This window comes from Asterias rubens, chromosome 10, assembly GCF_902459465.1.
Source record: "Asterias rubens chromosome 10, eAstRub1.3, whole genome shotgun sequence".
NCBI lineage: Eukaryota > Metazoa > Echinodermata > Asteroidea > Forcipulatida > Asteriidae > Asterias > Asterias rubens.
Genome location: NC_047071.1, coordinates 6,730,679 through 6,755,169, shown reverse-complemented (window position 1 = coordinate 6,755,169; position 24,491 = coordinate 6,730,679). Strand labels below are relative to the sequence as shown.

The 24,491-nt window shown below is 39.4% G+C and overlaps 1 protein-coding gene across 1 annotated transcript in view; it reads right to left on the bottom strand.

The window, feature by feature from the left end:
* The window catches only part of LOC117295421 (phosphatidylinositol 3-kinase catalytic subunit type 3-like), a 115,636-nt gene that overhangs the window by 5,399 nt on the left and 85,746 nt on the right, over window positions 1–24,491 (bottom strand). The window contains exons 7-9 of the mRNA XM_033778070.1: window positions 13,730–13,801; window positions 7,715–7,819; window positions 3,433–3,711 (exon numbers count right to left, since the gene is read on the bottom strand). Of these exons, the coding sequence (XP_033633961.1) occupies window positions 3,433–3,711; window positions 7,715–7,819; window positions 13,730–13,801 (456 nt within the window). The remainder of the gene's footprint in view (window positions 1–3,432; window positions 3,712–7,714; window positions 7,820–13,729; window positions 13,802–24,491) is intronic.

Genomic DNA, 24,491 nt, shown 5'->3' with positions numbered 1-24,491 from the left:
CAATAATCTTTCAGACTATGTGTTTTTAAGGGGTGGTGTGCCTCAAGGTACAAAATTGGGTCCAGTTGGGTTTCAGATTGTAATTAACGATGCTGCTCAGGGCTCAAAATCTCAGTCCTGGAAATACGTTGATGACCTGACATTTGCTGAGAATCGTAATACTTCTGAGCCTGGCCATCTTCAGAATGACCTGGATTGCTTTCAAAAATGGTCTGATGAAAATTTACTCAGGCATAATCCCAACAAGTGTCGGGCCCTTCAAGTAAGTTTCAGTAAAGCCCCTCCCCTCAAACTGATCTTAAAATCGGTTCTGAATCTATTACACACACTGACGAGGCTAAAGTTCTTGGCATTGTACTTCAAAGCAAACTTAAATGGGATGCCCAAGTTAACGACATGTTACGCAAAGCGAATAGACGTTTGTTTATGCTTAGAACATTGAATTGTTTTGGTTTTGACTGCAACAAATTCAAAATAGTTTATGAAGGGTATGTGCGATCTACACTTCAATACGCTGATGTAGTTTGGCATTCTGGTTTGACAAATAAACAAAGTGACGACATTGAAAAAATTCAAAAAAGAGCCTGTAGAACCATATTAGGTCATTCATATCTGTCTTATACTGATGCCTTAGAATTGTGTAATCTTGACTCTTTATCTAACCGAAGGGTGGACCACTGCCGTGGATTTGCGGAGGGTTTGCCTAAATCCGACCGAACCAGTGGTCTCCTCCCTCCATCCAGGTTGGCAAGTCATGGCAGATGCCTCCGAAGTGCCACCAACATATCCCAGCTCCGTGTCAAAACCAATCGTTTTCAAAATAGCCCAATTCCTTATTTCATTAATTTATTTAACACCCAATGATTATGTTTTTTTCTCTTTCTCTGGTTGCATTTTGTATTGTATTCCATGTTTTTAATACTATCGTTGTTTTTTGCTAGTCTTATTGATTGTTTTCCTCATCCAGTCCTATTTCCGTGTGTTTTTTTTGGTGTGTTTTTATCCTGCCTTGTATTTGTTTTATGTTTTTATTGTGCTTTTTTGTTTTATTGCAGTTCATCATTGTTTGTATTCCACCAGTCCTGTTCATGTGTGTTTTTTAATACCTTTTTATATTAATAATAATTATTTTATCAATAATAATAATAATGTTTTTACTATTTAATTATTGTAAATCATGTGCAATTTGGCCTGTGGGCCACGAAATGTGATTCCAATAAAATGAAATGAAATGACCATTTTATAGCTCATTAACTGGAACCAGTGATAAACTCTTTAAATTTTATCTTTACGTATGAAGCTACATGCAAAAAGTTATATTTGATTGAAGTTTCAAGTCAGAACATAGTTGCAATAAGGAGTTATGACTATTAAAGGTTATTATTGTTTTAGCTCATTCAACTGGAACCAGTGATCAACTCTTTGAGTTTTATATTTCTCATATGAGTTTACCTTATTTTTAAGTCAGTGCATCATTGCAATAAGGAGTTATGACCGTTAAAGGTTTTCATTGTTTTAGTTTATTCAACTGGAACCAGTGATAAACTCTTTGAGTTTGTTCTTTTCATATGCATATATATGTAAGAAGCATTATTATTTGATTTAAGTTTCAAATCAATACATCATTGCAATAAGGAGTTATGACCATTTAAGGTTTTCATTGTTTCAGCTCATTCAACTGGAACCAGTGATGCACTCTTTTGAGTTTTACATGTATCTTAACATATGCATCTTTATGTAAGAAGCAATATTTGATTTAAGTTTCAAGTCAGAACATCTTGGCAACAAGGAATTATGACCATTTAAAGTTTTCATTGTTTCAGCTCATTCAACTGGAACCAGTGCCGCAATCCCCAAGACGGTCCTTTTATTCCAACAATGCAGCAACGTGTTTATTCCCCATGACCGTGCTTTTCATTCCAACAATGACGCAAAGACGTCGGCATGTAAAAACGTTTTTCTGTGTGGCCAGATATTCGTTCCAAAAACGATTGACAGTCAACTACTTCATACAAACGTCATTCACCCACCCGCTAATGTGTGGTAAATTTTTGAGGGGTTTTAATTGTAGAGAATAATGATCTCTGAAGTGTGCTTTAGGCTGAACGTATTTAAAAAGGATGGGGTAATAATTTATTTTTGTATTTGCCTCTTTTTAGACCTTTGTGATTGATAAGTGCTCAGGGAACTTAACTGTCATCTTTGGTAGGACAAGAGTTTTATATTGTTGTTACAATAAACGTTCAAATCGTATATTTATTTATTGCCTCTTTTAAGACGTTTGCTTTAAAATGTATTATGGGAACGTAGCATTATCTTACTATAATAAAAGGATATGATTTGTATTTGTTTGTGAGGCCAAACAAAATAATACAACACTAGGCAAAAAAATTAGGGACGAAAACACATTTTATTTTGTTGAATTATTTTATTGCTTCAAAACTTCGGGTAGGAACGATTGTTAAAATCATGTTTGCCCTTGCATGTAACTTGCCTGTAAAATCAACGATGTCAACATTCGACTCGAATATCTCTCAAAATGACACAGAAAATAAGCCCCAAAACGCAACCGTTCAGATGTCTGTAAATTTAATCACGCAACACAAAAGCAGATATCACGCCCATAGTCGTTGTTACTGTGCGTGTGGCAATAAATACAAGAAACATTGAACGCTAGAGGGCGTTTTGGAACAAGACTCAACGTGTCTGGGCATGCTTGGGATCCGCACGGTCACGTGGGAATTTTGGCGCATTTCCAGGCAGCGCAAATGCGAGGGCGTAGCGCAACCCGTCAGTGAACATCGCTCAATACGGTGCCCACATGCCCCCAACATCTGTTGTGCAATCTCGAGATTAAGCAGCGCAATCAACAGACTGCCAGCTTTACGAACTCGCACGTGTAATGTACATATTAATGTGCATGCAGCGACATCAGGCCGGCGGATACATTACTATACACAAACGCTACGTCCGTCTGTCGTTGCAATGTATCTGTATCAGCAAGGATCCTCGTTGTGGGACGTCGGACAGTGCGTGGACCATGGTTTCTCCCCGCTGATTGGGCCGGACTTTATGTTATTAACAATAGACAGCGTTGGCTGATTGGATGAAGGTCGGCATAAGTAGGTTCTTAAAGGCAACAAAATTACGTCTTTGTGTCAATGTACCGACACCGGGTGGCGCCCGGTGTTCTTTTGTGTGCGGTTAAACATGCGCCTTGTGCGGCGGTGCGCCTTGTCTGCTGACATTTGAATTTTTTTGGGTCATTTTAGGGTCCTGCGCCTTGTCCACCGAGCGTCTTATCCGCAGGAAAATACGATAAACAGTATACTATTCCAGTGGAATATAAACCATAGTAAAGGCTCGTTGTTGTTTAGACCTGGTGTAATGGCGCCAATGTTCAAACTAATACTTTATCAGTTGATTCCTTACCTCATCATCAGCCTGCTTTAGTCTGCTGACTGCATATCTTCTCACGGTAGGATTTTTGAATTGTGGTGACAAGAGCTCTAGGGCATCAGCCACATCAATGGGATTCCACTTTCGTAGCAACTCAATAGCCTGCCTTGCTTCACGAGTGACATCCCAGTTAACACACTTCAAGAACTTTGTCAGAGCAGACTTCTGATTGGTAAGATAGAACCGAAATTTCCACACAAGGTCAGCTTCTTCAGACGACAACACTTTAGTGGGGTTATAAGCAACAATACTCTGAAAGAGAAACAACAAAATTCAATAAATGAACAAATAAAAGTTCAGTTAGTCTTAAAATCTGACCCAGTTATATTTGATGGCTTTCATCATCCACCGAGATTGCAATTGCATCTTTGGAGGTTGCTTTGTATCCATATTTGCAAGTTGTTGATGATCCACTTTGGGAATTCCCCTAAGGCTTTTTAGATAGCATTTTGTTCATGTACCATTTACGCCTACAGGCAGGCCTGCAAAATGACCCACAAATTGGTGCATTGTTTTTTTATATATTCCCTCTTCTGACAAACTTCTAAACAACTTTGGTGATGGCATTTCCCCTCGTCTAACAACTTCTAACCTTACTTCTATGTGATATTTAGAAGTACACGTAGCTTCCGTGTTTAAATGCAAGTCTGCCAGAAAGCAATGTATCCTTCATAAATCCTAGCTTTTCACAGTACATCAATGTCTTTGTTTTCCATTGAGTAAAATGTCTAACGTTCATTTGTGTTGAAACTCCCCTAAAACCAGCATTGCTCTCTTGTCTTGTTTTAGCCCATGCAATGAATTGACCTTTTCTGCACTAATTTTGTGCTGGGTTGAGTTTCATTTGACTGTTGTTTGTCCATTGTTAAAGGTCATCAGCACTAGTTTGAAAATGGTTGCAATTTCAGCATTCTAATATTAACCATCTCAAGTAAAATCCATCCGAGTAAAATGCCTGTGATTTTTTTCACAGGACTCGGGAAAGTACTAAGTATACAGTGCTACACACATCGGTGTATATGGGTAAAAACCAAAAATTAATATTCTTTATCCCCGATGCAAATTTATTATCTATTAAATCGTTTGCAGTGCCCGCTGCTAAAACATAGGATTCGAACTGCCTCTAGCTACCGGGCGGCCTCGGTGGTCTAGTTGGTAAGACACTGCTCTAGAATTGCAAAGGTCGTGAGTTCAAATCCCACCCGAGTAAAATGCCTGTGATTTTTTTCACAGGACTCGGGGAAAGTACATGTACATGTATACAGTGCTACACATATCGGTGTATATGGGTAAAAACCATAAATTAAAAATATTAACCATCATCCAAAAGTTTCCAGTCCTGGTTAGTTAGCCAGGTGCTAACATGAATAACTTGAAGCCTATTGCCTGTGACACTAAACTCAATGCGCACCTCTGGAAAGCTTAACCCTGTCAGGAATAAAGTCTATCCTCACATGTGACTACATACTTGACGTTGACATCATGGTCATTACAGAATCATGGCTAAGCAAGGAGAACTCTGCCCTATTTGGTGAGGCCACACCTCCCAGAGCAAGCCACGTAACAGTGACACGTTCAGTGGTGGAATCGCAATCTTCTGCAAGGCATATCTCAACGTATCCTTCGCCGATTCCAATATATCCTCAGCTCAATCATTCGAACTTGCCTACATCACCAATCCTACCAAACAGCTTCGTTTGTTTGCAGTCTACAGACCGCTCCCTCCACAAAGAACGGTCTGAATACACCCAAGCTTTTGTCAGATCTCGTCCCTCTCCCCCTCCGGTAATCACCTAATACTAGGGTACTTCAATCTGCACCTCGATACCCCAAATAGCCCTAAAGCAATTTCTCACACAGCTTGTCGATCTTGACCTACATTGTACATGTACAGCAACATGTCTATGGAGCTACCCACAAACATGGTCATACCCTTGATCTTGTGATAACGCGTCATGCAGATACCCTTGGCAAAACTGTATCAGTGTCAATAAACTCTACTTGGATCATAATGTACATTTGTAATTGAATGAACCATTGATCATGCCAAACCTACTCAACAGTTAGTGCAATCGAAAGATAAGAACTACCGCACCATCGACACTGATTCATTCACCAATGATCTTACCCAGTCTTCTCAGCTGTTTCCGAACGACAGTTGTTCCAGTGATCAACTTTTATTTTATGATACTGCAGTCCTCGGTGTTCTTGATGCTGAATGCCTCGTCAAGATAAGGACAAGCAGGTTCAAACAACAGCAACCATGGTATACATGTACCAATGACATTAACCTTGCAAGACACAACCGCGGAAAACTTAACAGAAACTCGTGTAAAACCAAACATCCCGATGACCAGCAGGCATATGTGAATCAGATCAACTCATTACCATGCTCATACTTCATGAAAAGGCGAGGTACTTCAAGCCTCAATTTTTCATCTGCCGACACGAAAACAGTGTTTCAAACTATCAACTCATTGTTAAACAAAGGGGCTCCTCCCCCTTCAATCCTTGAAATCATTAAGCATTCGGTTTGCAACTTTCTTCAAAGACAAAGTTGTCAAAATAAGATCTAACATCAAGTGTTTGCTCACCCACAACCATAAACCTGTTTCACTCCAGCATGCTGATTGCAAGTACAAGTACCTCAACTCTCTGACTTCACCCTTGCTGATGAGGACGAGGTCCTCAGACTCATTAGCAAATCACCGAACAAGTCATGCGACCGGGGACACTCTCCCAAAATGGATGTTGAAAATGAATTCTGGGACTCTCCTCTCTGCACTGGTTTCCATCGTAAACAGCTCACTTGCCACAGGTTCCTTCCCAGCAAGCCTCAAGGAAACCATAGTTTCACCAATTTTATATGTTGTATCAGAAGTTTCAGTGTGCTTACAGGTCTGGCCACAGCACGGATACGGTATTGCTGAGAATCAAGAACTACATAATGGTGTTGCTAGATCTGTCGGCGGCGTTCGATACCATTGACTATGCTTCCCTCGAGTTAACAGGTTATGTTCAACAGTGGTTTCATTCAAACCTTGTTGGTCGCACTACATGTAAGAGAGTTAAGGTTGCTAGTAAGCTATCTGACCCCAAGGTATTGGAGTTTAGATTACCACAAGGTTCTGTGGTAGGGCCTCAGCTGTTTACCCCCCCCCCCCCCCCCCGCCACCATTATTGAATGGTTTCAGCACATTCGCTATCACTTCTATGCCGACGATACCCAGCTATACATTCAATTTAATCCCAACAACCCTGGTGAAATAAATCAAGCTCTTTCCACATTGTCAGAATGCATTATGGACATAAAACAATGGATGTTAAGCAACATGCTTCAACTCAATGATTCTAAAACTGATTTCTTTGTCTGTGCCAACATTAGATGTTTCAGTGTGCTATCTGAAGATCAGAAATCTTGGAGTGGAGTTTGACCAGGCCATGCGGATGTCCGACCAAGTCACTTCTATTTGTTAATCCGTTAATTTCAGTTTACGCAACCTCAGGGATAAGGGATAAGAATGTACATTGATAAGCCTACATGCCATGCTGCTGTTAGAGCCCTTGTAACGCCTCGTCCTGGTTATGCTACATGTAACTCTCTTCACTATGGAATATCATCTGTTGACTGTCAACGCCTTCAACGGCTCAAAAATCAAAACTGATCTACCTGGCCCCAAAATATGACAGAGTCACTCCCATTCTACACGATCTTCACTGCCTGACAGTTTCCAACCGTATCAACTTTAAAATACTGACCCTGGTCTTCACTTATCTCCATACTGTCTCTGCACCTTCATACCTAACAGATCTCATTCAGTGCAGGGCAGTAGACTGGGTTGGCAACGTAACGTCGCCAACACAGCCTACCCCACGATTCAGACTGTCCCAAGGGGGAGCAACAACACCAACACAAAAACTATAACAGCTCCACGAACTGACAATATCTTTCAAAGATATTTACAATATAACTCTCAAAGCAATTTTATGGAGACATTCAAGGATAATTTGTAACAGTTTAACAAAACCATGTCTTACCGACCTGCCGCTAAGAGAAAAGAGGAAGATCATGTGGTATGCTGCTGGGCGCTATTGGGCGGCCAATAAAGGGTGCTGTTTAATTCTTAGCGGTATTACCTGCCAGTATAGGGAAATATGCAAAAATAGTATTGTGCTCTACAGGCAAGTATGAGTGAAGTAGACTCATATCTTACAACATATGTGTAAGTGCTGTCTCAGGGTAATCATGACTTACATTTAATTGATCTCGTATTGATGCATTTGGCTTGAGATCTTTGTCTGTAAGACAACTTCTTTCACTTCGAGCAAGGGTATGGTGCTTTGCCTCAACAACGTTTTCCTAAATAGAATAGACAAGAGATTTGAGTTAAGAAACACACATTAGCACAAAAAAACCAAAATATGTCTTCAAAATGTTAACTTCCTTCTGCCAATACCTGATCTGATCCCATATAATACATGGGAGCATATATTTCCGATTCATTCACACTTTGGGAGTGTCGTGGCCGAGCGGTTAAGAGCACCGAATTCAAACTCTGGTGTTTCTGATCAGCAGAGTGTGGGTTCGATTCCCCAGCCGTGACACTTGTGTCCTTAAGCAAGACACATAACCATTGCTTCGTCCTTCGGATGGGACGTAAAGCCGTTGGTCCCATGTGTTGTGTAAAACGCATGTAAAAGAACCCAGTGCACTTTTCGAAAAGAGAAGGGGTTTGCCCCGGTGTTCCTGGCTGGATTGGCAGCATATTGCGCCACAGCACCTTGTAAACCATTACATGGCGCTTAAGGATTAGGTCTTATATCTCAAAAATTCACCCCACTCCTTGCAGTAATAATACCTGGCGCTTTGTATCCTTTGGCAAAAGGCGCGTTATAAATACGGTTATTATTATTTATTATTATTATTAAACCAAAACTTAGAATCCATGTCAAGAAGGTGAAGTAAATTCTTAATAGATTAATTAGAAACAGACTCTGCTGCTTTAGACCTACACACAATGTAATAATTTGCAATGCTTTTCCAGATGAAAAGAAAGAACAATTAATCAAATGAGTTGATTTGTCATTGGCCGAGTTTCAGAGAGTAATATGAATGTGTTAAAAATATTCATTTTCCTCAGTTTCCTCAGTTTCCAGTAGTAAATGATTATTGCCAGAAAGTAATACCAGAAAGTGGTGGCCAAAGCGCTGCACAAATGACGTGACATTTCTTTTTTAGTTAGTTCAAGTTTCGTTGAGGTATAAGGTTACCAAACCGCTTAAGAGATTTAAAGGGTTTGATTGTTTAATATACCAACTAATTGTTCTTATGAGTCAGTCAGGTACATATTTGACATTGTGTGCTCACGGTCAAAAAATTAAATTTTGTAATATTTTTGTGGTGGAAGGGCCTTGGTGCAAGTTTTAAAAAATTGCATTTTCAATTCAATATATAGCCCGTTGCCATTTTTACAGCTCATTTTGTTTTTTGGCCATTTTAGGAAAATGTTGGGGTCTGAAAAGCTGTTTTTTGCTTATATTTACAACTCAACCCCACCAAAATGCAATAATATTTCATAAACCTTTAATATCACAACTAAGTATCATCTTTGGCCTTGGTATTAAAACAAACAAACAAAATTTGACCGTGAGCACATATATGTCAAATATTTACCAACATGTGTTTAAGATTTGGAAATGTTGGCTAGTCTTGATACATGGGCAAGAACACTTAGCCTTATTTTAAGCGAGTAATCTTTTAGATGTGTCAGTATCCATCTGAGTTTCCTGTAGAGAGGACCATCTGTCAGCCTCAATGATTTGAGAGTAACTCCAGATATTCAACTATGTTCTTAAGGGTTATTAAGAACTCTTAGAGTTTTTATATAGTTTCCAGCCATTTGCCAACTCTGTTGACGAGGACTGGTGTGAGAGGGACAAATATCACAGATTGTTATACAATAAAACGGAAACCATTGTTTTGAGTTATTCCTTATTCCCTTCATTTTATTATTTTTTTGAAACTTTATAATCATTTGTAAATAAATTTGTACATCTTGTAGATATAAACTTATTTTGAATGCTAGTTTATTCTGCCTTGGTTGACTGCGCATGCGCTGACCGATGTACATCATTTGCTTTTCAGCAGAGTTTTAAAAACACCCGTTATCTCTTTTTGTAGTAGCCATCGCTCTTTTAAAATCCCTCCCGTCCCTTTATTGTGTGGTTTGTGCTTTGTCACAGGGTATTATTTTCCCCTTCTTTTAAAGTGTTTTGCTTGTATTTTTGATGTTTTTCTCATTGTTTTCTGTGGTGTTGTACCAGCTGTTATTGTCGTCGTTCAGTCACTGTGAGTCTTTTTTAAACTTCAACACATCACCCCTGTCGCCATTGTTTCTCTGGACACTTTGAATTCCGTACAGGGTTTCGACCAGAGATTTGCTGTAGATTTCTCTTCCAACTTTGTAACCATATTTTGAACTACCATCACCCAGCCTGAGCCAGCTTGGATAGGCCTACCGATATGAAACCCTGTGGGTGCCTCCATCTTTCATCCATCTACCTGCTACTGCAGCTGCTGAGTGGTACCCTTGTGCCCTATGCAACAAAGCAGTTCTAGGTGTCGTGGGGATCCCATGACCAATCTACAAACCAAGTTTGGAGTTAATACGCCAAGTCCTTCTTGAGGTATCACTCGGACAACATTTCTTTTGTTTAACCCATAACGAGTTTAATAATTATCTGAGGGGATCCAAAAACAATACGCTTCTGTGGGATCCCATGACCAATCCACAAACCAAGTTTGGAGTTGATACGCCACGTCCTTCTTGAGATATTGCTCGGACAACTCTTCTTTTTCTTTTTTTGCCATAATAAGCTTAATATTTATCTGAGGGGGTCCAAAAACAATAGGCGTCTAGGGGATCCCATGACCAATCCACAAACCAAATGTGGAGTTGATACGCCAAGTCATTCTTGAGATATTGCTTGGACAACATTTCTTTTGTTTTAGCCATAAGGCATTAAAAAAAAACTTTTTATTGCCCTTTTTTCGACCGACCGAAAAAGTCAGAAATCCACGGTCGCGTTTTTTTTTGTTTTGTTTTTTCTTTTCTCTTCGAAATGGTGTTTAAAAAAAAAAAAATGAAGTATTTTATACTTTGAATGCCCAAATAACGACATTCGAAGCTGAAACATTATTTTTGAGTGCTGTCAGAAATCACAATCACGAAGTGTCTGATATTGTTCTTCACACACACACGTATTGGGAGGGCGGGCTGCCCTCCTAAAATTTGGGCCGCCCTGCCTAACAATAGACAAACATACTATTTTTGGACTGCATTAAAAATGATAATAAACAAGTACCTGACAAGCCAAAACCAACTTCAGAACTACAGCATCGGAAATGCGATCGTAAACAAAATGTTAAAACATGACGATGCACTTGGCCACATGGTTCGATCTGTCACCCACACCATGGAAATACCCACTGCATGTAAAGTGCATGAACAGTCCGCACGCTGTGATTGGTCGTTGATAGACTCCAACACAATATGCACATTCATTAACTGAGAAAGAATTGCCACGCAGTGTGCCGCACGCCTGTAGAATGTTGCAATGTACAGCCTTGAAGCATACTCAAACATGTATAACTTTCGCCGATTGAAGGCTTGCGCGATTTGGGGCAAAGTTCATTGATAAATAATTATTGTTCTGTGCGTTGTTATACCGATCGTTGAATCTCGATGATTTTATTGCAAAACGAAGATCTTTAACGCCGGAACCGCTTATCACTAATTCATGAAAATGGTTTTATTGGAAAAAATATTATTTAGGGCCAACATTTGGGGATAAGATCGTCCAAAAATGTGTGGAGTTTTTTTTCTCCTCTGACGTAGGCCCTATTGGAGAGAACATAATAAAAAAATAAAAAATCCCGACCGACCGACCCTCCCGATTTTTTAGCCAAAAGGGCAATAAAAAAATAAAAAAATTTGTATGCCTAATGAGCTAATGATCCAAAAACAATAGGCTTCTGGGGGATCCCATGACCAGTCCACAAACCAAATTTGGAGTTGATACGCTAAGTCCTTCTTGAGATATCGCTCGGACAAGGATGATGTGCACACACACACACACACACAAGTGTGTAAACACCTGCAATCGGGGACCCTCCATTGTTCAACTCTTTGTGATAGCAACTGGGGACCACAATGATTTCCTTTGTCATGTTTGTGATAGCAACCGTGGACCTATTGTCCCTTTTGTTGTAGGTCCCCGGTTTGAATGTGGATACCTACCCACACACACGCGGAAGGACAAGGCAAACACTATATATGCCCCTTCGGCTGGCTTCGCCAGCGGGGCATAAAAACAAAGAACAACAACACAAAGAACATCTCCATGCTGCCATATTAGAAAACAAGACATATGACAAAACAACAGAGTAAACAAAAGTGTACTAAAACACTGTGACCCGAAGGCCTGTCTATCCAAGCTTACATGTAAGTTGTGATATAAGGCTATTCAATTTAAACAAGGAATAAACATTAATTAATAATAATAATATAATAATATTGAAGTCTTATATAGCGCACGTATCTACCAAACAAGGTACTCAAGGCGCTGAGTATATACAAACTTTCAGAAAGATTATTAAGGTTATTTACACATATAGGCAAAACGTAAGAAATTACATAAAATAAATTATATATCCATGTACAATGCAAACTCTGAGCAAACAAATTCACTTTAAAATAAAGACACAAGGACAAATAAACAATAATATTAATAAATAAATAGGAAAACAAAAATGAAAAGTAAATAAATGAATGAATAAATAAATAAATTTATGAAAATATAAAATAACAGATAAAGGGTAGGTTAATAAAACAAAAATAAAAAATATGATAAACAAGATAAACTAAATGGCAGGTGGCTAGAATAGGCAGTCAACAACAAACAAACAAATTGAAAATCAGAATAAAACAAAACTAAAAAATTCCAATAAACAAAAAAACAGTGTAAATAAATTATTAGTGTTATGAAAATAATTAAAACAAAAATATGAAGCAAAAAAACAGGGCAAATCTATACCATGGGCTAAATGAGCTAATTCCTCATTCAGCCCATGGTATAGACGGGCGCTTTCGTTATCATTCAGCCCATGGTATAAACGGGCGCTTTTGTTATTGACTAACTTAGGCTTGGTGGTCGGGGTACCATACCATACCAAAAACAGCAATCAGCATGCTGCCATATCAGTCGATGATTCGTCAGCCAATCACCGTGCAGGAAAGCCATTCTGTCTAATAGTTTACTTTTTCTTAATGTGAGATTTGGATTAGCGGTGGAAATCGCTGTTTCCTGACTGGACTAGGTATGATCCGGTCTCGCTTTTAACATTTCCAGGTAGAATATGAAATAATCTATCCATACATACTAATTGGGGACTGTTGCCGACATTCATAATGGAAAAAATGTCTGTGTTTTTGTGACTTGTTTTCTCTGTTTTGAAGCCATTTTTTACGTACAAATTTCTCTTTTTAAAATTTGAGTTGCACCGATTGTTTTTATACATATCGACAGATATTTTGGTTGAGACCTTTCAAAACAGGCTGAAAATTACCGAATTCCAGAAGCCTTTTTGACTAATTAATATTCACATGGAGGTCACGCATTAAAAAACGATGCATATCCCCGCAGATAAATAGCAAAGGAGATTAGTGTACTGCGGGTAGACTGTGCCGACACCACACATGTGTGCATTTGTGCTGGCTTCCACACACTTTCTTGTATGTATAATACGTGTTGCTGGTATTCTGCAACGCACTTTAACGATACTGTGCATTCTGTCACTGGTTTCCAGACATTTTCTCGTATGTATAATACGTGTAGCTGGTATCCTGCAACACACTTAAATCGATACTATAAAAACTATAAAAGACTTATAAAAGACTTTCAACGCTGAATCAGTGTTTTAGTACAGCATTTAAACGATAAAGAATCGATGACTGTGTACTCAAAATCAAATACGAACAGTTTAGTCGACTTTTCAAAGCTAAAAAAGAGGTGTGTTTTTTTCCTATTGCGTGAAAGTTGAAATTCGTAATTTTTAACAAGCAATTTGTATTTCATTGATAAATTCATAATTATTACAAAATCTTAATAGTTGGCAGCTATGGCAAACTCATAGGTGCTGAGAAGGCCAGAAGGTTACAAAGCTTATCAACTTCAAGTTACTTAAACTTGCCTCTGCATGAAAACTTACCATCAGCATTTCTGGGTCAGGCACTGTGACAATGTCAGCATAATTTTTTACTGTTACCTTCTCTTCTGCATCCTACAAATAAAATAAAATAAATAAGCTCTCCAAGTAAAAACAATATGAAAAAAGGGAAAGCAACAAACATGGTGTCTCATTCTAGCACAACAAAAATGTATCAAGGATCCCACCATAAGAGCCTCCTTAATAGATTTAAATGACTTAATCCAACCATAGAGAAAGGACCACAGAAAGAGTTTGAACTTCCTAACTTCAGAGGAAACACGTTCGTCGCCGTTAATCCATTCCAGTCTTATGTTAATCTCATTGTGACTGCTGGCGCAAACCTCCACTTTGCGGTCAGCCAATTGTCCAGAGTGGAGAAGTGCACTGTATTGTGGGTAACTGGCGTGAGCAGAACCCCAATAATGAATGAAAGAGTGGCAGGAAAAGAATATTTCTATAAGCTTATACCATAGATAAATGACCAAAGTCTTTGTTTGAAGTTGGGTAACGTTGGGGAACATCATGGCATACACCATGGAAGAGCTCATTTCATGACGAAAAAAATGCACTATTTCTTTAGCAAGCAAGGTCCCGCAATTTGCTAAAATATCATATTTTAATAATTGATACATTTTTCATGAAGTTTGTACAAATTTCATGAATTTCGGTTGTTTTTAAAAAACAAAACATTGACATATAAATAGCTGACATGAAAATCTTTGCGATTGCGTGCGTCTTTATGAATAAGGGTTAACTGTACTCGACTGCGCATGCGATGAAAGATAAACTTCTACTCCATTATTGTGGAATATCTTGCAGCGAAATGACGTCAGAAAATAGACACGGCATTCTTCAATGCATGCCTCAAATGAGCTGTAGTATACCAGTGTAAAATGCGGCGACGTACCTCGCGCACAAAGGGCCATTGATCTCCATTGTTCCTGCCCGGGAAGTGCGAACTCCTTCTGTGGTTCTTTCTCTATGATCCAACAAGGAACCAACATCAAAGCTGCATGATCGAGTACGAATAAGGCCGGATGAGCATATTTTCTCTTTTGATATGTAAGCATTGAGCGACTAACAAATGCGTAAAAAATCCACTGGTTTCTTTGAATGAAAATTATGCCTCTGTGCTCCAAAGATTCTTAAAATTCTTTATTTGTATTATTTGGGTTCCTTTTTCTTTGATTCTTAAATTGGTTTTTTTCCCGTTCTTTGTTTCTCCACAATTCTTTTTAAATCAGTGTTTTTCGGTTAGTTTTTCTTTTTCATACCCTTTAAAGACACTGGACACCTTTAGAAGTTATCAAAGATCAGACTTCTCACTTGGTGTGTATCAACAAATGTAAAAATAACAACCCTGTGAAAATTTGAACTCAATTGGTTGTCGAAGTTGCGAGATAATAATGGAAGAAAAAAACACCCTTGTCACACAAAGTTGTGCGCTTTCAGATGGTTGATTTCGGGGCCTCACATCTAATTCTGAAGGTCTCGAAATCAAATTCAAATATTTCAACTACTTCTTTTTCGAAAAATAAGTTACTTCAGAGGGAGCCCTTACTCACAATGTTTTAAACTATCAACAGCTCTCCATTGCTTGTTACCAAGTAAGTGTATTTCTGTGTTTTCTCACTTTTTGTTGGTCTGGGTATTTCGCCATGAGGGACCAATTATTGGGTGTTCCGGGAATTGAGCCCGAACAACTGTCTATGTTATTGTTAGGTGTTCGGGCAACAGCCCAAACACCTCTTTGTTATTGTTAACATTTAAAACAACAGTTTTTTAATCTTCTTCTCAACGTCAATTACCCGCAAGAAAAAGCATAGTTGCGAAGCTTGCATTAAGTTGACACTTTGCACAATGGTTGACAACAACCAGTAGATGATACAAAAGTTGTGACATCACAATGACGTTGTCTGTTGTTGAAATAAACTAAGTCAAAGTCTATTATTAAAAAAAAAACATAACTCAAGAAGTACAAAAGCTATTCCAACAATTTCAACCTCACCGGAAAGGTCTTGCAAAGAGGTTCAAAACATAAGTTGAAGATTTCCAAAATTTATAGCCGACGCCTGCTGGATGCGCCTACATATAGCATGAATGAAACAGTAATGAGAATGTCGTCTATTTACACTGTTGTTATGACTACGTGAGTATTCACTGAAGTGGCGTGATGCTAAGTTCATTGTGTACCAATTTACGCTGTACCGATGCTCAATGCATATACATGTAATTATATGGGGGAACTTACGCAACGGAAGAAATGCATGTCCGGCGACAAATTAGTTCCTTTTTGCCCTTCTGATGGCGTAATGGTGAAGATGGAATTGAAGACAAAGTTTCGCTGAGATGGCCACCTACTGCAGTGGTTTGGAAGACTTTTAATTTTTTGAGAAAGTACCCACAAAAAGAGACGAATGTTGGTCATGTTTTGATCAAACACCGAGAAGCAGAGATCGATCAACCAGTCCCCAAAGTGAAGGGTATTTTGGACCAAACTCACGGCAGTGCTACACAATGATTATTGTAAGCTTTGTGTGAAAACAATGCTTTTTCGAAAGGATATTAATCATGTTATAAATACTATCCTTTATTAATAATTGGCGAATGTGGTAATGTTTTTGAACTAGGGAACGTTTGGTATTCATGACCGTTGGCTGTTGAACGGTGAGGTAAAACTGTGTGACTTGTAAGAAAAATTTGGTCATTCTGTTTTACGTTTTATGTCAATCATGTTTTATGACACGCGTGTTTAAAAGAGCCTGCGGTGACGTTTTCCTTTTGTTTCGTTTATAAGTTGTTCATTTCAAAAACGGTATAATTACATGCATTGTCCAAACTCCTAACTTTGAACTTTTTACTAGCCCCCTCAAACAGACTGGTCCCAAAGAGCGCAAAATAATTCAGTAACTGTTTTAATCGATCATAAACAATTTTAAGACTTAATTTTTAACAGTGTCAGCTTGAACTGATTGTCCTTGAGTCATACTTTGTTTAACTTTCTTGTTCTTCAGAAAACAGAAAATTATGAAAAAATCAGCGGAATGGTTTCGAATCCAGTGATAGATTTCCACTTGTTGTGTTGCATTCCTTATTTCCAGGATACAAGTACTTTTAACGTTTTTAAAGTTTTTAAAAGTCAAAAATTCGGTCTCTACGCAATGAACTTGACATCCTTCATCCCTCCCAATCCTGCAATCTCGATGATGAACCATTGAACCAAGACATCCCAGCTCAATGCTGGCTCAATTCAAAAAATCCTGCTCACTGGACCCCATCCCTACTTGGATATTGAAAAAACATTCAAGGGTAATGTTGCCGTCCATTGTAGCCATCATTAATCTTTTCAGACAGGTAAATTTCCAAGTAATTCCCAGCAAGCAGTTGTTACACCACTACTGAAAAATTCATCAATAAATCCTGAAGAACTGGTAAATTACAGAACCATCTCGAATCTCAAGTTTATCTCAAAGATACCATCTCACAGAACACCAGTTACTTGAGCCTTACCAGTCCTGCTACAGGGAAAGGCCATGGTCTCTAACGACATTCTCTGTACACTTGACAACAAGCAGGCAGTCTTTCTTGTGTTATTGGACTTGCATGTATCGTCGGCTTTTGACACTGTAGACCTAGTCCATCAGCCAGACCAGATACATGTATTGGTACCACCTGAGGTGGCAAAACATAAATGGTGCCAAATGCTTTGTAGGACCACCCTTCATGTAAGTACAAAAACATGTGATAGCAACTCCAAATGAGTAGCTTAGTCTCTGTTTTTTAGTTTTGTGTTTTCCCATAGGGTGTTAACTGCAGTAGGCCCACTATATGTACATTCCTAAGCATATGGGTTGGCATAAACTCATTTCTTCTTCTTCTTCCGTGAAAGTACAGTCCACCATCTGGTGTATTCATACTGTGGTAGTTGTGTGCATGCGAGGGTGTAGACATCAACAGTGCAGGTGGGTGAACAGTGAACGTGCGGCTAAAAAACAGCTCAGGCTGACCTAGCGGAGCTGGACTGACTGTACACCCTGCTTAAAACTAGCAAGAGTTGTACAGTTGATCAGGTCTACCGGGAGATTGTTCCATATCCTAATGCTATTGGGAAAAAATGACTGTGTGTAGACCCCTGTCGTGGTGAATGGTATCATGTATTTGTAAGAATGACCCCTCAGAGAAACGGTGCGTGGAGCCAGAAATGTGTGTGGGACGTCAACCAGGTTGTTCACAATCTTATACATCATAACTGCCTTGGCCTGTGCAACCGTTCTTGAAGTGTGGTCCACTTAAGTTGGCTGATCATGGCAGTTACACTACTTGTTGTTCGGTAGTCTCCAAGCACTAAGCGTGCATAGCGTCGCTGCACCATTTCTAACTTGTGGGTGTAGCTAGCTGTCTGGGGGTCCCATATGATGCTGGAGTACTCTACAATAGGGCGCACTAGGGTCTTGTAGCACAGCTCCTTTGTTTTCCTGGGACACTGGTGTATGTTGCGCTGCAGAAAAGCCCTTATGGAATTTGCTTTGTTGGTGATGCTGTTGATGTGATTATTCCAGCTTAGGGTTTTGTGAATGTTCACCCCATGATATTTTGCAGAGTCGACTTCTTCCAGAGTGTGGTGGTGAATTGTGTATGTTTGCTTGATGAACTTCCTTTTGTTGGTGACATGGATAACCTGGCACTTCTTTGGGTGGAACTCCATTTTCCAGTCACTCTCCCATTGCTGAAGGTGGTCTAGGTCCTGCTGCAATATAGATGCATCTTCCTCTGTCTTGATGTTACGATACAGGATACAGTCATTTGCAAATAATCTGGCTGTTGTGCCCTGTGAGACACAGTCAGGAAGGTCATTTATAAACAGCAGGAACAGCAATGGTCCAAGAACACTTCCTTGTGGCACTCCAGATAGGACTGGTGCAGGGATTGAAGTAGCTCCATCTAAGATGACTTGTTGAGTGCGGTTTTCTAGGAAATTGCTGACCCACTGACTTATGTTGCCATCGATTCCATAGTAATTGAGCTTGTGTAGCAACCTTTGATGCGGCACCTTGTCAAAGGCTTTTGAAAAATCTAATAGGATGACATCTATTTGGCCTTTGGCATCAATGGAACTAGCAAGATCTTGGATGGTCAACAGTAGTTGTGTTTCACATGAGCGCCGTTTCCTAAATCCAAACTGAGCATTGGTGAGAATGTGGTTTCTGTCGCAGTGGTTCAGGATCTTGCTGCATAGCACATGCTCCAGCATCTTACAGGTTATGGAAGTCAGTGACACAGGTCTGTAGTTCTCTGGCTTATTCCTCTCTCCCTTTTTGAAGATCAAATCAAATCAATAAAACATTTATTTCCACATTCACATCACATGGAGGCATCATCCTAAAAGCCGAGGCTTGTGGCGGATGTGCCTGTTACAAGATTACAGAACAAAACAGGAATACAGCACTAAATAGACGAATAAATAAATACATACCACTACGGTAGATAACTACACAAAGGTTTAACCATGGTTAAACAATGTAAATATAACTATGAAGCAGAACATGTAAGTGAACTAAACAAAGGGACAACAATTAAACAAACAATACAAATTAGAAACATTTTTATGAAAACTTCTTGCATTTAAATGAAAGGTAGAGAAGGTATCTTTGACAGGTTTGTGCTTGAATCTTTCTTGAAATTGATCACAGAATAAATAATCAGAGTTTTGATGTGTGTTAAAATAAAAGTTACTATCAGGATCGACATCGGCGTTTCCAGGAAACTGATTGTTAAATATTAAAGGATTAAGTATGAGATTTGAAAGCCTATCAGTGTTAAACCTTTGATTGGTTCGGAGCTCTACAAGAGCTACATGGAAATCCATGTCATCTTCTAGGTGATTAAAGGGCAAAGCGTGCTCATGGCATGTAAGTTGACTATTGCATAACTCACAATAAGTAGTCATTGAAAAGCGTAGTATAGCAATATACTATATACAATTGCCCCAACACAGATTAAGCAACATTCCTCAGCCGTTATATCATTATGTAAGCTTTTGGTAGTAGCAGTGTAATAACATACAAGACTAATAGTAAACTCAAACGGAAAACAAGTACATGAATAAACACAAAACATGGATAAATATGAATTAAACATTGAGCAGTACTTGCTCCATGGGAATCATAGTAAAGTTAAATGTAACCATTAAGAAAATAAACTTGATACCAGGAAGCCCTGAAGTTCAAGGAGAAGAAGAAGAAGACGGGTCGGTCTTGATGTATTTGGAGCCGTTTATGTATAGTTCACCGTGAGACGGGTCGACCGCCGGACTGATACGCTTTCTTCATTATGTCGCGAAGCTCTCTCTTCTTTGCAATGTCGGCGGCAGGGAGATCCTCCAAAATGAACACGGGGGAGTTTGCAAGGGCTCGCTTGGCATGCTTCAGGATCTTCTGTCGTTCCGGCCGATACAGGAATTTGACCAGGATATGGCAAGGTTTATCTGTCAGGTCTGAGGCGTATCTCGGTGAGCGGCCGGTCCGGTGGGCGTTCTTGATAGTCACGTCGGGCATGCTAAATTTTGTTGCGAAGGTCTGCATAGCCTTTTCAAAAGGGACTATATGGTTCTCGTTGAGAGCTTCTGGTATGCCGCCTATTCTGATGTTAAAGCTTCGGGAATAGCGTTCTTGCTGGAGACTGGTTTCCTGAAGCTTACGGATGTTCGTCGTGGCCTCGTCTAATTGCTTCGCCATCTTGGATGCCCCATCAGCCAGTAATTTGTTTTCTGCTTGCAGATCTTCAACAGATTGGTTGGTAAATATGATAGATTTCTCCATCTCTTCGTGGTCGGCCTCAATCTTCCCCATTCTGCTAAGTAGATCCTGCTGGTTGTTGATAACTTGATCTAGTTTAGAATGTAGATCAACTGCCATGTTCTTAATTTCCCGCCGCAAGCAAGATAACTCATTGTCCGATGATGAGGGGCTCTGTGATCTCGTGATAGGCCCTTGGTCACCCGACGTGCTAGGTGCGGGAAGCTTGGCACTAGGTTCGTCTGTTGAGCCAGTTGAACCCTTGCTTTTATCTTTTTTTTGAGGCATGATCTTGATCTAGAAGTATGTTCGATGTTGTAAGGCAGAGATGGTGGAAAAAACCGAGGTTTAACGGAGAGACGGAGTGTATAATTAACAGAAAACGGAGACCCCCACGGATTAAGTCAAAAACACGTCGCAGTGAGGTTGTGATCCAGGGTTGATTGAACCTTGTTGATGACATTTTAGAAGGAACACCGTTATCCAGGATGGTAAGCAATGCTGACTTGATGTCAAACCACATCTGGGAAATTGGACTGGTAACATCGTACTTATCAACAAATTCTTTCTGGAACTTGCAGCATTCCTCCTTCATGCTGTCCGTACTGGCTCTTTTCCATAAATGAATTTTTCGCTTCACTGGCTTGCACCTTTGGGGTGTGACACCCAAATCAGTGAAAACAATTTCAATTGCTGGTAGGGGAGTACACCTATTCACCAAGGAAGGACGGTTAGTGAGAAACAAGTCCAATGTGTTTTCACCTCTAGTTGGAAAGGTGACCATCTGTTGTAAGCCACAGTTTTGAAGAAATTCAAGGAAGCGCTCATTCAACTGTTTAGGATATTGTCTGCCATCAATTGTCGAGCTCTCCCAATTAATATAGGTAGTTTTAGATCTCCAGCGAACCACAGCACTGCATTCTTGAACTTGCGTGCTATTCCTTCAGCACATGAGCACAATGTTTCCATATACTGGACATCATTGTCGGTTGGTCGATGCATGCTGCCTACAATGAGGGTCTTGTCTTTGGCCATAGTGAACTTCGCAAAGACACATTCAGCACTAGAATCAATTTCCACACGGTCGTAGATAAAGTCCTTTTTGATGGCAAGAAGAACTCCACCATAACCATCACTGCGGTCCTTGCGAATGACGTCATAAGCTGAAGGGAATATTTCTGTGTTGTGGATACTGCTGTTCAGCCAAGTTTCAGTACCAATGATGATTGTAGGATCAGCGGAATCAATCAAATTGACCATTTCTTCCTGCTTGTTCTTTGAACTTTGGAAGTTAACAGTTAAAACTCTCATATTGTTACCAGTCTTATTGCTATGAGTGTGGGATTTATTTACTGGTGATGAACACGACAATGGAGGTCCAGGACTTTAACTTTCGCTACAGACAGAAGTATCGGTGGTGGCTGAAACATTACTATCACTATCTAGATGGGAAAATGAGTTCTCAGTATCAACAACGAATGACTCGAACAGGCTTGTTGAACAATTTGGCATGCCACAGTTCACATAGTGCCAGGAGACATTGTTGAGCGACATGTAGACTGGAGTGGACATATGCATGCAGTCAGCATGGTACCATTGTTGACAGTCGTCACAAGCAAGCCCCCTTGCTTCCATTTTACAGCACGGCTGCAAATTTGGCATGGGTATTTCGGGGTCCGTGGACCAGGATTCAGTTCGACATCAGAAGTAAACTGAGGTACAAAATAGTGTGTTTTTTTCTCATCACTAAGACGAGAGACAGAGCCGAGTTTCCTTGAAAAAGCCACGACCATGATCCCATCTTTAAGATTTTCATGAGGAGTGACTTTAGGGCGGACTATACTGTAGTACACTGTGGGGTGCTCTTGAATAAATTTATATTCAAGCTGAGATTTGTAAACAATGCTGACTAAGGTAAGGCAAAGAAATATGCACAGGGCCTTGGGCAGTGACATCATGGCCAACAAATATAAGAGGGCTTGGCCTGCCCGAGTTTGTCTGACAAAATAAAGTCATGAAGAAATAACAATAATGCAAATGATAATAAAGAACGCTCTCACCGAAGCCCTGGAGTGAAATAATCAGTCAGGTCCACACAACAGGAGGCTTGTTGAGTGTTGATGCACAAACCCCACTTCTTCTGAAAACTGTGAGGGCAGCAGACTGTGCACCATACTGTATAGTGTTATGCACCATAACCATAAATGATCAAGTGATGAAACTGGTAGTGAAATTGAGTCTCAATTTGCCTTAAAAAAAGAAACAATACGGAGACAAAAACAGCCAGGGATGATGACAAGGCTTAAATGACACTAATGAACGATGTGTAAATGTCACTAATGAACGATGTGTAGATGTCACTAATGAACGATGTGTAAATGTCACTAATGAACCATGTGTAAATGTCACTAATGAACGATATGTGAATGTCACTAATGAACGATGTGTGAATGTCACTAATGAACGATGTGTAAATGTCACTAATGAACGATGTGTAAATGTCACTAATGAACGATGTGTAAATGTCACTAATGAACAATGTGTAAATGTCACTAATGAACGATGTGTAAATGTCACTAATGAACGATGTGTAAATGTCACTAATGAACGATGTGTAGATGTCACTAATGAACGATGTGTAGATGTCACTAATGAACGATGTGTAAATGTCACTAATGAACGATGTGTGAATGTCACTAATGAACGATGTGTAAATGTCACTAATGAACGATGTGTAAATGTCACTAATGAACGATGTGTAAATGTCACTAATGAACGATGTGTAAATGTCACTAATGAACGATTTGTAAATGTCACTAATGAACGATGTGTAAATGTCACTAATGAACGATATGTAAATGTCACTAATGAACGATGTGTAAATGTCACTAATGAACGATGTGTGAATGTCACTAATGAACGATGTGTAAATGTCACTAATGAACGATGTGTAAATGTCACTAATGAACGATTTGTGAATGTCACTAATGAACGATGTGTAAATGTCACTAATGAACGATGTGTAAATGTCACTAATGAACGATGTGTAAATGTCACTAATGAACGATGTGTAAATGTCACTAATGAACGATGTGTAAATGTCACTAATGAACGATGTGTAAATGACACTAATGAACGATGTGTAAATGTCATTAATGAACGATGTGTAAATGTCACTAATGAACGATGTGTAAATGTCACTAATGAACGATGTGTAAATGTCACTAATGAACGATGTGTAAATGTCACTAATGAACGATGTGTAAATGACACTAATGAACGATGTGTAAATGTCACTTATGAACGATGTGTAAATGTCACTAATGAACGATGTGTAAATGTCACTAATGAACGATGTGTAAATGTCACTAATGAACGATGTGTAAATGTCACTAATGAACGATGTGTAAATGTCACTAATGAACGATGTGTAAATGTCACTAATGAACGATGTGTGAATGACGGCTGAAGCTAAGAAAGGTGAGCACAAACACGACACGTCCTGACCCTAGCATGCAACAACATTTTATATGCTGGTATAAAAGGTGATTATGGCAATAAAATAAAGACAGGCAGCTGGTATACAATCAAGCCAATGCCAGTTAGTGATTGGTTCTACAAATTTAGTTTCCTTGGATGTGGGGGCGGGGGGGGGGGGGGAACAGTGATACTTCTTGCAAACTATTGTTATTGCTCTTGATGTATTTCATTTAAACTGATGCCCAATTTGGTTGAAACTTTTGATTCAGGGTGACTGTTTAATTAAAATGTGCATTCTTGAACTGTTATGAAGAAATGTTATTATAGGGATCAAAATAATGAGAGGTGGATTGAGTTCCTATTGACTGCCGAGCCCTGTTGCAAACGGTGTGCCAAAGTATGAAGGCGGGTTTCTGGCGCCTCAAAACCAGATCGCTCTTTCAAATTTTATTGTTTGATGCACAGTTCTGACTGTCACCGCGCATTAA